Raw genomic sequence first — 12,871 nt, 5'->3', positions numbered from 1 at the left:
CATTCATTGGTATCACATAATTTAAAAGTACTGATTGGGAAATACTATGTGCATGTCTTTTACAAGAAAAATATGTTTCTCGGCATTGTACTGTACACATCGACGCTTAAACATAAAAGTGGCTGGTAAAAATGTTGAGTGGCTGGTAGATTTTAGAATTTACCAGCCACAGTGGCAGGCGAACAAAAAAGTTAATTTCCATCCCTGCCACACACACACACACACAGTGAAGACTGCAGCGCAAAAACTAAAATCAAAACACAAAATGGAGAAACGAAAGAGTGTCGGCATTGTGAAAATGAACCCCCTTACGCATTATGACTCACTTATGACTGTGCTACTAAAAAATGTTGTGTGCTACTAAGGATGTAACGGTATGAAAATTTCACACTGCGGTAATAGTGACCAAAATGATCACGGTTATCAGTATACCGCAGTACTTTTTAAATGTCTGATGAATGATAAATTGAAATAATTTCACCAAGATTTATATTTCAATTGATTTATTATATATTAAAATAGTCCAAATCCAAAACTGTGCAAAACAGGTCATTGGCTTTTTGTGATGAGGCAGCCTGTTCTTGAAACATGTCCTTTAATGTCTGCGTTACAGAGGCAGAATGAGATGTAGTGGCAGCAGCACTCGATTGGCCAGCAGACCCTCTGTGAAAAAAAAGAATAGAATATGTCATTATTAATTATTACTGTCATTGTTACTTAATACTAAGGGTGCAACCAACAGATCACAAAACTCACAATTTAGATCATATTACTTTTGTTAGAAACAGGTTGGATCATTTTTCAGATCAAAACAAAAAAGATTATTGTTAAATGAATTATGAATACTCTATGAATACTCTTTTTTTGGCTCTTATCTAGATACCTGTCATATTCACCATTTTATATTATTCTTTATATATAGTCTACTCTACAAATAATCCACAAGAATTATATATTTCTGATATTACTAATATATATTGCCTGTCTGTCTCTCTGTCTGCCTTCTCATCTGTTGTCAATGGACTCGGTCAATCTGATTGGTCAGATGGCTGCTGAGCCACAGGTAGATGCTGCTCAGGTGAACAGAGCTGAGATGAAAGTCAGTCATCTCCGTCAGCTTGTATTCACTAACTCAGTCCACCCAGTACGTGTTTGTCTCAGATCCTCCTCACTGCATCTCTGCATCAATATTTGGGCAATTACTAGGTCGACTTTAAAAAGTGAAATCTACATTTAATAAGCAGTTGAGATAATGTGCCAAATCACACATCAACTTCCTTCAGTTATACCACTATCTGGTCAGTTTACATTAGTGACAACAGCAGATCACTCAGAGAAAACTCGACATACACATACATCATGCACTTGAGCTTTAGGTCAGCTTACCTTGCATGCGATGAACAGTTGAGGGTGATTGTCGTGTAAACTGGATGTGTTGCTGCCCCTCACAACAACTTTCTTCTCGCAACTCCTGCAGGTAGGGCTGCCATCCTCAACCAGCTGTCCCTGAGTATTCTTATAATAACCAGAATACACCCAGACTGCAGATTTGGTTTCTCTGAAGGTGGAAAAATGTTGTGAGGGCCGCTACTATCACGTCCTGCCTCCATCATGTCCTCTTCACCACATAACAAGCGCACGATGCACGATGCACGCTGCGCACGCACCGCGAGTTTTCCACACCGTGGTTATCGACTGCGGCAGTTACCATGGTAATTAAAACTTAAAAGGCAACCTTCACCATCAGGAATTTTACCACGGTAACCGTTACATCCCTATGTGCTACTACATTTTTCAGCATGGTAGCACAGTGCTACTTGGAAAAAAGCTTGGCATCAAGCCCTGTTGTGTCAATAAATTGATTCTCTATTGGTACTTTTATACTTGGACAATGGAAATTATCCAATTAAATTGCCTAATCGAGCTATGATTGTAGCTTTACTAACTAGCAGCTACTGAAAACTTTGAGTGGTCTGCTTTCTCAATCAAATTAAATTTTTATAAAACGTAAATTGCTAGTCTTGACAAATTAAAAATTAAAAATTGACAATTAGTGTGTTAACAAGGCTTCTGTTAAATGCTGTTCACATTTCCAGCGTACAAGTTTGCCTCTGTTTTTATCCCCTTGTGTGTCCCATTCGTCATCACCAACAAGCCAGAAAATCTGGAAATGTAGAAAGGAGCAGACTGTACATCTCATCAGAATACAAGTTGTTCAATTTAAAAACGTCATGATATTCTGAATTAGACATGGCTTTTTTTCCTGATCTGATGAGGTGCACATGCACAATACTGTTGAGGCAGCTGACTAGGCTCAGACCACACGGAACCTATGAACAACAGCAACTATATTACTACCTTTAATGTCTGTCTCTCTTTCAAACTCAGCACTGACACTGACAGATAAGGATTGAAAGATATTAGGCTCATTTGAGATCAGCCAGTCCTGCGCAGAATTGATCAACAGGATTCATCGCGGTTAGATTTGTGTGCAATTTTATCCTGACCAGACATCATGCATACATGACTGCAGTGACTGCATCCTCATAACTGATAAGTTGTTGACTCAATATAATGATTTTAGAGAACCACTTTAATTTTGTTGAACTGAAGAAATTCTGATGTAATTTCCCTGATTTTGAAGGTTAAATTTAATGGAAAACTTGAAAACGGAAAACTTGATCTCTCGAGGGGGGGTCTTACTCGGTGTCACAGTGTGTTAGACCATGGATTAAATTTATGCCGGAATATCCCTTTAAGGCTTTTCTGTCCACAGAAAACAGAAATCCTGTGTGGCTGACGTGGAGACTAAATGGCCTGCATTCATAATATAAACTGCACACAAAAAATGCTGTATAAACATTGGACCAATTTCATTCAGCCTGTTGAAGTACTTAACACAAAAGTTTCTGGTAAGTGGAATGTCAGGTTTCAGATGTGAAGGCAGCCAACAGCACCCAATAATCCTACCTGAGAGATTAATAAGAGTTATGGTCTTGTATTTCTCTTTTGTGTGTAACTGTTAATGTTTTCAGTTTATCTATGTCGGTTGAGAGGGACATGGCTGCTCAGGTGATCTATAAACAGCTGAAATCTGACTGCATGTGCATCATTTTAGTAGACTGTAGTGTCATAATTAAGAATGATTGAGGACATCTTACAAACAGATCTATCCAGTGGTGGTTCTACACAGGGGCCTACAGGGGCTAGTGCCCCTGTAAAAATGTCCCTGACCCCCGCTGTGTCCCCCCCTGAGCTGACTGAAAAATTAAAACAAAATAAATTGATCAAGTTATTACGATTTTACGCGCTAGCGGCAAAAGCGGAACTAATGTGACTCAGCGTTCTACACAGAGTAATTAGAGCGACGCACCCAAACACCGCATTGCCGAGTGCGATACGAGAATGAGAACGGCAGCAACAGATTCTACTAATGTCTTGGTGCAAGATGTGAAGGTAAGCAAAACGATATAACTGTGTTACTGTTGTTCCTCACTCTGATAAGAAAATCTAGTTTGCAAATGTCTGGTCTCACTATGTTTACATATCGAGGGAAACTTACCGAAGCAGAAGCAAGCATCCGAATGTCAGTATCCTAGCTAGATCTACACAATGTTGTGACGTTAACCATGTAATTTTAGCCCTTTTTAGATAGAAAAGGCGGCACATTTGCTCCAAGGTAAGGTCCACCTCGTTTTTAGATAGCAGGCGAGGCGGAAATAAGTGAACCCTCCGAGGCGGAAAATCGGCGGACCAAAACAGACCCCCAATTTGCTGCCCTCTGTCTAAAACCGCAGACCGAGCCACCAAAAGGACGGGCAAATTGGCGGCTTGGTGCTCTGTCTAAAAACGGCTTCTATCAGTCTTGGCTGTTGCATTTCGATAAATAATGTGTTTATTGAGTAAAGTAATCAACAGTATCAACCCATGTTAAGTTGGGAGGGATGGTTACTTGTACAATGAGATGTTTGCCTCTACGTTGTGTTTCTACTTCTCGTAGTTATCATGAAATGAGGAAAGGACATTGCAGCCTTTATTGCCCCAGTAAATGAAAAAGTGAGAGAAACATGTCAAGGTATTGTGAGAGCTGAAGAGTTGGTGGAGGTTGGAGAGAAGGCAGGTGATGACAGTGAGGGCACTGACACAGAGAGGGACACTCCAGAGGGTGAGGAGGAAGAAAACATACAGAGAGAGGAACAGCCAGAAGAACAGCAAGTGGATCCATGTGGATCACCTACTGCACCCTTAGGTTTGTGATGTGGAGAAGGTGTTCTTGTTCAGGCCATTTGCAAAGCAGTGTCATTACAATTCATAGTACAGTGTGTCTATAAAATGGTGCTTTCTGCCATAAATTCTTTTTTGTGTCATTGATGTGTGATTCTTATGTTAAAAAAATAAACAAACACTACATTTTAAAATAAATGCATACAACAGTAAATAAATGTTGTTTATAGCTGTGCCCAATGTTGAATGTGCATCTTTCCACAGATATCAGCAAGTCCAAGAACAATGTAGACGTGCAGCCCAACATATTCTCAACCACTCTGATGGGGGACAGGAGACGGAGCTTTAGGCCACACTGGTATGAGGGGGTCAGGGGTCCATGCCCACCTTCTGCAGCACTGTCCTACTGTATTTAATTTCTGATTTTTGATGGCCCTACATCAGTGTTTCAATCAATGCACTCTTTACGTACAAAATAAACTTTTGTATGATTTTATTGCAAAGCAAAATTAAAGTAAAGATTAAACACTGGCCCCACCTTGGCCCCCACAGTAAATTTGTCTAGAACCGCCCCTGGATCTATCCCATAACATTTTCAACAATCACATCTAACAGGATGTGAGTGTCTTTGACTTCCTGTACAGACTGAAAACTGCTGGAAAACTGTCCGACTTGATCGCAGCTTTTTGGCTCTGTCCCCTGCCGCTGCCGCTTGCTATCATCCGCTTTCACGGCTGTCAAGGCGGATGATAGCAGGCGGCAGTTCATAACATGTCAACGGCCTTAACTTCAACACACGTCATAACATCGCGCCTGAAAAAAGAGAGTGTATTGGCGTGTTCATATCACAGCCGGGCCCAGCCAGAGGTGCTAAATACCTGAGACTACTAAATGGTTGATTGTCCCTTGAGTAAATCAAGATTATATAAATTCACACTGCATACACCAGATGTTAACGGATGTAACGTTAAGTGTTTCAGGGTTGTTGTTTTTTTTGGCCAGTGTGAAAGGGGTATTTGTCAGGTTAGCAATCGTGACCCATTACACAAACACTGCCGCATCAATCAGGTTACTTTCAGCAATACATCAATGCATCCAAGTGACTGACGGTGCGAACGATAGGCTGTAAAGTTAAACAGCGTTTAAAAGCCGCTAGGTAGCTTGGCGGCTATAGCAGTGATTCACGTGAGCACACAACGCTGCGTTTAACTAGGTAGTCTCTTTCAGGTATCTCAGATATGAATTGTAGCGTTACTTCTGATATCACATCGTGGCTAACGACTAGAATGACAGAAACGGTCGCACGGCTGAGTTAACGTTGACTGTCTAGCTATTAGTTAGCTTATATGGTCAATATGTCGCAAATGTGGTGAACAATAACGTGGACAAACATTGGCGTTAGAGCACACTTTGTTTTAACTGGACCACAAACAGATAAACGTCCAAAGAATGTGTTATTTCACCTGCAGAACGGACTGTACGACCCCTGTTTGCCAAATAATCTAACTAGTTAGGCCCAGAGATAACTGCTAGGAGCCGCTAACGTTAGCTAGCATAGGTTACAACTTATCCTGTGTCGTGTTTAATGTCTGTTGACAACCAGTGGTTGACTTGTCATAACTGAAACTGATTTTGTCACGGCTTCATAGAGGGCACCAGTGCTTACCGTGCAGCGCCGAAACCTGGAGAATTGCCCCCGAAGTGCCGTCAATTACTTTAATGCTGCCACGGCTGGTAACGGCCAAGATAGCGTTGAGGGCCGGGTGGTAAGAGAGGCTTCGCAGGCCCTCCTCGTCGCAACGCAGGCAACCGTCTCTCAGTACAATCCAGTCTGAGGAGGTGGACGAGCCGGAGCCCGGCGAGGCCGCGGCCGCCATCTTTCCTTATTCTTCTCTTCCCTTTTGGTGTTTGTTAGGATCCGGTGATACACGTAATACTGTTTAATCTGTAAGACTGGCTCCGAACTATTAGTCCTCTGCCACAGCCTACTCCTTCTGCGGCTTCTCCGCCTCCGTCCGTTGCCGCAGCAGTGGCTATTCACCATCAACGCTGAGGAACTTCAGGCAGGACTTTCTGTCAGTTACACGGAACTAGCGTATCTATGTCACCTCCCGCGATAACACCAGCGGTAAACGAGAACAATGGATGGACACAGCAACAAAAAATCAAAATAAGAGCTCTGCAGCAATAACAAGTATTTGAGGATACAGTATTTTATTGTGCTAAGCAATTGTATACCTCAACCTCAAGCAGTTCTAAACTCAACTTTAAGCATTAGCCCTGACAGTAATTAGCATATGGTAGGAAATTATATCAATTTATCAGAATCAGAATACTTTATTAATCCCCTGTTCCAGATGTTCCGTGCAAAGTAGAAATAGACATATCATGAATGGAAACAAGAGCTAAAGATAAAGATAACGATATAAATAGAATAGTAAACTAGACAATAAAATAAAATAATAAAGTAGACAATTTCAAGTGTTCAATGGCCACTCCAAGTATTTACAGATATACAGTGCAATATGCACACACACACACACACACACACACACACATTATATATATATATATATATATATATATATATATATATATATATATATATATATATATATATATATATATATATATATATATAAACAGAAAAAACATCCAAAGAATTATTTTACCTGAGGGAGAGGGGGGAGTTGTGAAGTTTGATGGCCACAGGCAGGAATGACTTCCTGTGGCGCTCAGTAGTGCATTTAGGAGCAATCAGTCTCTGGCTGAAGGTGCTCCTCTGTTTGACCAGAGCATTGTGGAGAAGGTGAGAGCCATACTGCAGTATCGCCCACACCTTTGACAGCATCCTCCTGTCTGACATTGCTGTCAGAGTGTCCACCCCCACAATGTTACTGGCCTTCCTGATCAGCTTGTTGAGTCTATTGGCATCTGCTACTCTCAGTCTGCTGCCCCAGCACACCACAGCAAACAGATTAGCACTGGCCACCACAGACTCATAAAACATCCTCAGCATAGTCTGGCAGATGTTAAAGGAGTGGAGTCTCCTTAGAAAATAGAGGCGTCTCTGTCCCCTCTTGTAAAAAACTTCAGCGTGTTCTTAGTCCAGTCCAATTTATTGTCAATGAACACCCCCAGATATTTGGAGTGTTCAACAAAGTCCACGTTAGGCCCCAGGATGGAAACTGGGGTCAGTGGTGTCCTGGTTCTCCTCAGATCCACCACCAACTCTTTGGTCTTTGTTGTGTTGAGCTGCAGGAGGTTCAGCTCACACCATGTGACAAAGTTGTCCACCACCTTGTCTATGTTATATATATATATATATATATATATATATATATATATATATATATATATATATATATATATATATATATATATATATATATATATATATCTTATCGTGTGTGTGGCCTCAATCAATTTTACTCATCTTGGTTTTGCTTGTTGTGTACATGCATGTTTGTTCACATAAGAATGACACAATCATTTGTCCAACTGGCAACTGTAGTTTCCTTGTAAGTAATAATGTGTAAGGTCCAAGACATTGTTTGGCATAGCTCTCATATCTTGCTGATTTGAATTATAGAATTATGTAGGCTCATATTCTAGCCTTTTTCTAAGGTTTCCAGTGCTTGACACAATTCAGCCCTTCTGGGCTCTCCCACTGTGCAAAGCAGCAGATTTCAGCTCATGTAGTAGTTAAATTCACCATTAAGAAATGGAAGAAATATTGCACACATGTAAATCTGTCTAGGACAGGCTGCCCTCTCAAACTGAGTGACTGTGCAAGAAGGAGCTAAGTGAGGGAAGCGACCAATACACCAATTACTACTCTGAAGGAGTTAAAGCTTTAGTAGCTGAGATCCAAGTGACTCTGCATACAACAGCCTTTGTGGAAACAAAGCAACCTGACAGAACTTGAGCATTTTTGGAAAGGAGAATGGAATAAAATAGATTATTTATATTACATATTTATTGACATTACTTTGTAGAAATCTACTATACACACACACACACACACACACACACACACACACACACAAATATATAGTAAGGAAAGGGAACCACCAAAGGAAAGTCTTTCAGCCACTCAGCCACCACTTGATGCCACATGGACTAATTTTCTTCTTTTGTACATTAACCCTAGCTGTTGACAGTTCTAAATATATATGTACAACATCTAAGAACAAGAGAATCTACTGTCTACTGAGGGAATGAGGATGCCTCCATCACAATGCAACCATCTTTTTAGCAGCAGTTAGTCCAGCTAGCATCTTTTAGGTTAGGTTATTCTAAGCTTTGATAAAGAATTCAACAATAAGAAGGAAAAAGTTACTGGAACAGGTGCTGACATCAAATCAAACCTCGCACCTGAACTGTGAAACTGGTGGACAGTCCCACATCAGATGAATGAAAGAACCAGGACCCTTAAGACTGCATAAAGTGCATATTGGGTCATTGATCAGATTCATGTTATGGAGTCCAAGTGAAGTATGTCCTGTGTTCATAGTTCAAACTAATTTGTTGATGATCAGGGCTGGGAGAAGCCTCGACAAAACTGAATTTAGAAACAGATTTAAATCAGGGCAGTCATACCTCCACATCCTGTCATGTGGTAGATTTTTATAGGCGAACACAAGGAAGAACTGATATGCTATCACACTGGCCTTTGGTGCAGGGATCCTGCAGCAATTCTCTGCATCCTCCTCTGTAAAAGTCTCAGAAGCGGCGAGAGGCAAAATCTTGCTGTGCCTCTGATACGCCTCCGAAGGTAGTATCAGAGGCACAGCATTGGTGAACTGAACCTGTGTGAATGGATGAGCCCAAGCTTGGAGCGGGAGCGTGTTGGTCCTTCTCTCAACTGAATAAAGAGAAATGTCCCACAAAGCAAGCAGGACCAAACAACAGTAATGTAGTAACTGGTAGTGTCTTTGGCAATTTATATGAGGAGAAAAATACAGCAGTTATACTTGGAGAGGTGTCTGTCATCCTGTCTGTCCTATCAAGTCTTCATCACATTTGGTCATGTCTCCTTCCATGATTATTGTAGTTACTGTCTTGAAAAGAACAAGGCAACAGTCAACCCTCCTGACCAAGACTTCAGTGAACTTTCCCCCAGAAAACAGCCTCCCTCCCAACAAGTGACGAAGTCAGACAGCATCCAGTTTACTGATGGAGATTATGTAATTATGTAATGTGATGAAAAAAAATATTTTTGTCAATTTCCAGGATGTTTGGTGAGTCAGGATCTCAATCACAACACATTGTAACAGCATCTATATGATTATAAACAGTCAGCAGGTACATGTTTAGAATAACCGGAGGACACCAGGGAAACACCTTGAAAACACACAGACATCCTCACAGAAAAGATTGATGCAGAGGGAAGGCAATTTAATGAAACATGGGGAAGTGAATACATGTTTGTGCTTCAAGGAGACTAAACAGTATGACAGTCCATATTTTCACACCAACTAGGTGTGAATAAATTTAATAAGTAAAAATTATCAAGAAAATTAAAACACTACTCCAAAACCACAGCAAACAATCAAAAATCACAAAACAAATCTCAATCAACCAAATCTAAACTCAGAATTGGAAATGAGCATGTGTTAAAACAGAAAGTGGCAAATAAATCAACAAACAAAATGAGTTTAATCAATGGAAAAGATATAGGAAAATATAATGTAAAATCAAAGTGGTGAATAGGTAAATGTTAGTGTTATTTTTATTATTTTATTTTAACCATGCATTTTATTCTTTATTTCCATCATCAAACCCAATAAAAATGAAAACAATAAAATAGTAAAACTCAAGTTAAATGGGTAAACGACTATAACAGATTTTTAGTATTGTTTTTGCCTGAGCTTCAATAGGACATAGAAACTCTAGATCGGGGCAGTCAGGTTAATGTCAATATGTTGTGTGTATTTGTCAAATTCAACACCAGTAACATCCATGTAATCTAAAAGGGGCATGTGGGATACCTATAGCATAAAAAGGCATTGTACAACTAAAGAGGAAGAATTATTATTTAGTTACACTACACTGCAAGCAATAGTTTTCTGGAGACCACAGAGGCCCGGCTGTCTAAATGGGTGCCAAGGTCTGTGTCACTCTGTCTCCCCACAAGGGCGGCAGCAGGCAAAGTTTCAGCTGGTAAATTGGAGATCTATTCTTTGGTGCCTGCAGCCTGTGTTTTCAAATTAGTACTAATCTCATTTAAAGCACAAGATGGTGGTGAGGCTGGTACACAATGTGTCAGGTGGTGCCAATTAGCTCCTGTTTTACCTTTTACATGGACTACATGTGAGGTGCGTTCAATTACCTCATATGGTCCTGTCCACCTGGGTTCAGACCACTTTATCTTGTGGACCTTTACCTGTACCCAGTCTCCCTCTGGCTCTCCCTCCACCCTCTGCACCTGTTTACACAAAACTCGAGTCATGTTAGTCAGAGCAGTCATATAGTCGTCACAGTCAATTTGCCACAGATCCAGAGCAGGGAAGTGTCCCCCTCTCCAAGTGGGCCTGACATAGGACGGCCTGTCAACAACTCATGACGAGTCAAGTGTGTTTTGCTGTGAGAAGAGTTCATCATTGACATTAACGCCAAAGGCAGAGCATCTACCCATGTGAGTTTAGTAACTGCGCAAATTTTGGCGATTTTTCGTTTTAATGTTTGGTTTGCTCTCTCAACTATCCCCTGTGACGCAGGATGATAGACGCTAACGAACCTGTGTGTGATCCCTGAAGCTGCCTCTACTTCGACCAAGCATTTATTGTTGAAATGAGATCCGCTGTCTGACCTGACGGAGCGTGGAACGCCATACCGGGGAATGAATTCATTTTTCAGCCATTTGACAACCATTTTGGCGTCTTCTTTTCGGCTGCACTCTGTTGTCTGTCCCCATGTCAGTGTAGTTGATAGTGATGTCTTTGAATGGGGCATCTGGAACAAGGAATTTGCCCATTGTGTCAGGTTGGGGCTTAAAGGGAAGACTGTGGAAGGGAAAGGTGGACTCAAATACAGTACACATGGGAGGCAAGGATAAGGGGAAACAAAAAGCGAGCTTTTAATACCTAAAGCCGAAATGCAAAAACAGACAAAATGGGACTCAAGGCAAAGTAGCAAACAAAACCAACATGGCAAAGTAGCAAAACAAAACAGTTCAACAAAGTGCAAAAGAAAAAGGCAAAGTTCAGCTTAAACATGGAAAACTCAAAACCAAGACATACCAAACAGGACAGGAGCATGGACAGGCAACAACTAACAGATAACAGAAAACAGCAAACAATGACCGGACAAGGAGTGAGGGGAACACAGAGACTAAATACACAGACACTAATGACATGACGAGGAACAGGTGAGGAGAGAGGAGGAAGGAAGCCAGGTGTGATAATGAGGGGGAGGAGCACAGAGGAACAGAGCAGGAGGGAACAAGACAACAGACAGAGGGAGCCAGAGGGGAGAACACAGGAGAACTTAAAGGACACATGAGGGCATGGAAAAATCAGAACATGAGACGCAAGACAAGTAAAAAACAAAACACATAACACAACAAGACATAGAAAAAAAGGACACGAAATCAAAACCCAAAACCAAAAACCAGAAACAAAGGACAACACAAACAGGAGTCATGACACATTGGGCACTTCTAGACCAGTTTGGGGTTGTGACCGTTGCACACATTGCACTCAGCCACACAGCTGTTAACCATGTCAGTCAATTCTTGACAGTGACAATTCTTCCATCATGAGATCTCCAGAGTCCCTCCTTTTGTGTGGCCCCTGTCTTTATCCATTTGTTTTTCTCATAAACTCCAGCTTCCTCTTGCATGATTTTGATGTCATTCTCTGTCAGTTCCGGTAAATTTGTGGCTATGACAGCCATCATTTTTGTCCTTTGTATCCTCCAGCCTTTTTGGCAGCAGTGTCCGCTGCTTCGTTACCTCTTACTACATCTGAGCATCCTTTGGCATGCCCTTTGCACTTCATGATGGTCTTTCGGGAGAAGTACAGCTTTGATCAGCTCTTCCAGCTGCTTTCTTGTTTCACAGGTGTGCTGGCAGTAGTCAGAAAGCTTCTTCTCACCCATTGTGGACCATCCACATGCACAGCTCCATGAGAATAGGCGGAGTCAGTGTAGATGTTTACTCTGAGCCCACGACCGCATAGGAGGCAACATTGCCATGTTCTCAGTCAGCCCCTCCTTTTCCTCCTCCCAAGCTTGGAGATACTCTTCATCTTAGGGGGGCGGCGAGGTAATTGTAGGTACAGTGCAGAGGGTCCGGTGGCTCAGTGTATGTCAGCTAGATTTTTCTCAATGAGAAAAACAGAAAATTTGAATATTTCCAAAACTAAGGTTCAAAGTGGAATATTTAGGATGACATTATTACAGCCTTGATTAGATCAACAGTTGATAACATTGATTTTGATGCATTATTATTTTTGGAGCAATAAGAGTTTATTCAACAAACCTACAAGTTTTAACCTGGGGACCCAAAATGGTCCCTCATAAATGTATTCATGTCTTCTAATCATTTCTTTTTCTTTTGCAGGTTTGTGGCACCTACTCCTGCCGTCAGCAGACATGCAGGTGGCCCATGTGCCTGCTCTACCACATGATAGACATGTCATGC

The 12,871-nt window shown here is 41.3% G+C and overlaps 1 protein-coding gene across 5 annotated transcripts in view; it reads right to left on the bottom strand.

Annotated features, from left to right (window-relative positions):
- birc6 (baculoviral IAP repeat containing 6) overlaps positions 1 to 6,318 on the bottom strand; it is a 135,439-nt gene extending 129,121 nt beyond the window's left edge. For 3 of the 5 annotated variants that reach the window (XM_037122680.1, XM_037122682.1, XM_037122681.1), the window contains exon 1: positions 5,891 to 6,318. In XM_037122680.1, the coding sequence (XP_036978575.1) occupies positions 5,891 to 6,101 (211 nt within the window). In that variant the 5' untranslated portion in view covers positions 6,102 to 6,318. The remainder of the gene's footprint in view (positions 1 to 5,890) is intronic. The other 2 variants (XM_037122683.1, XM_037122684.1) reach the window with 1 other exon arrangement.
- Between the last annotated feature and the right edge of the window lie 6,553 nt (positions 6,319 to 12,871).

This window comes from Acanthopagrus latus, chromosome 15 (assembly GCF_904848185.1).
Source record: "Acanthopagrus latus isolate v.2019 chromosome 15, fAcaLat1.1, whole genome shotgun sequence".
Lineage (NCBI taxonomy): Eukaryota > Metazoa > Chordata > Actinopteri > Spariformes > Sparidae > Acanthopagrus > Acanthopagrus latus.
The sequence above is the reverse complement of the archived record's forward strand: the minus strand, read 5'-3'. Positions and strand labels throughout refer to the sequence as shown.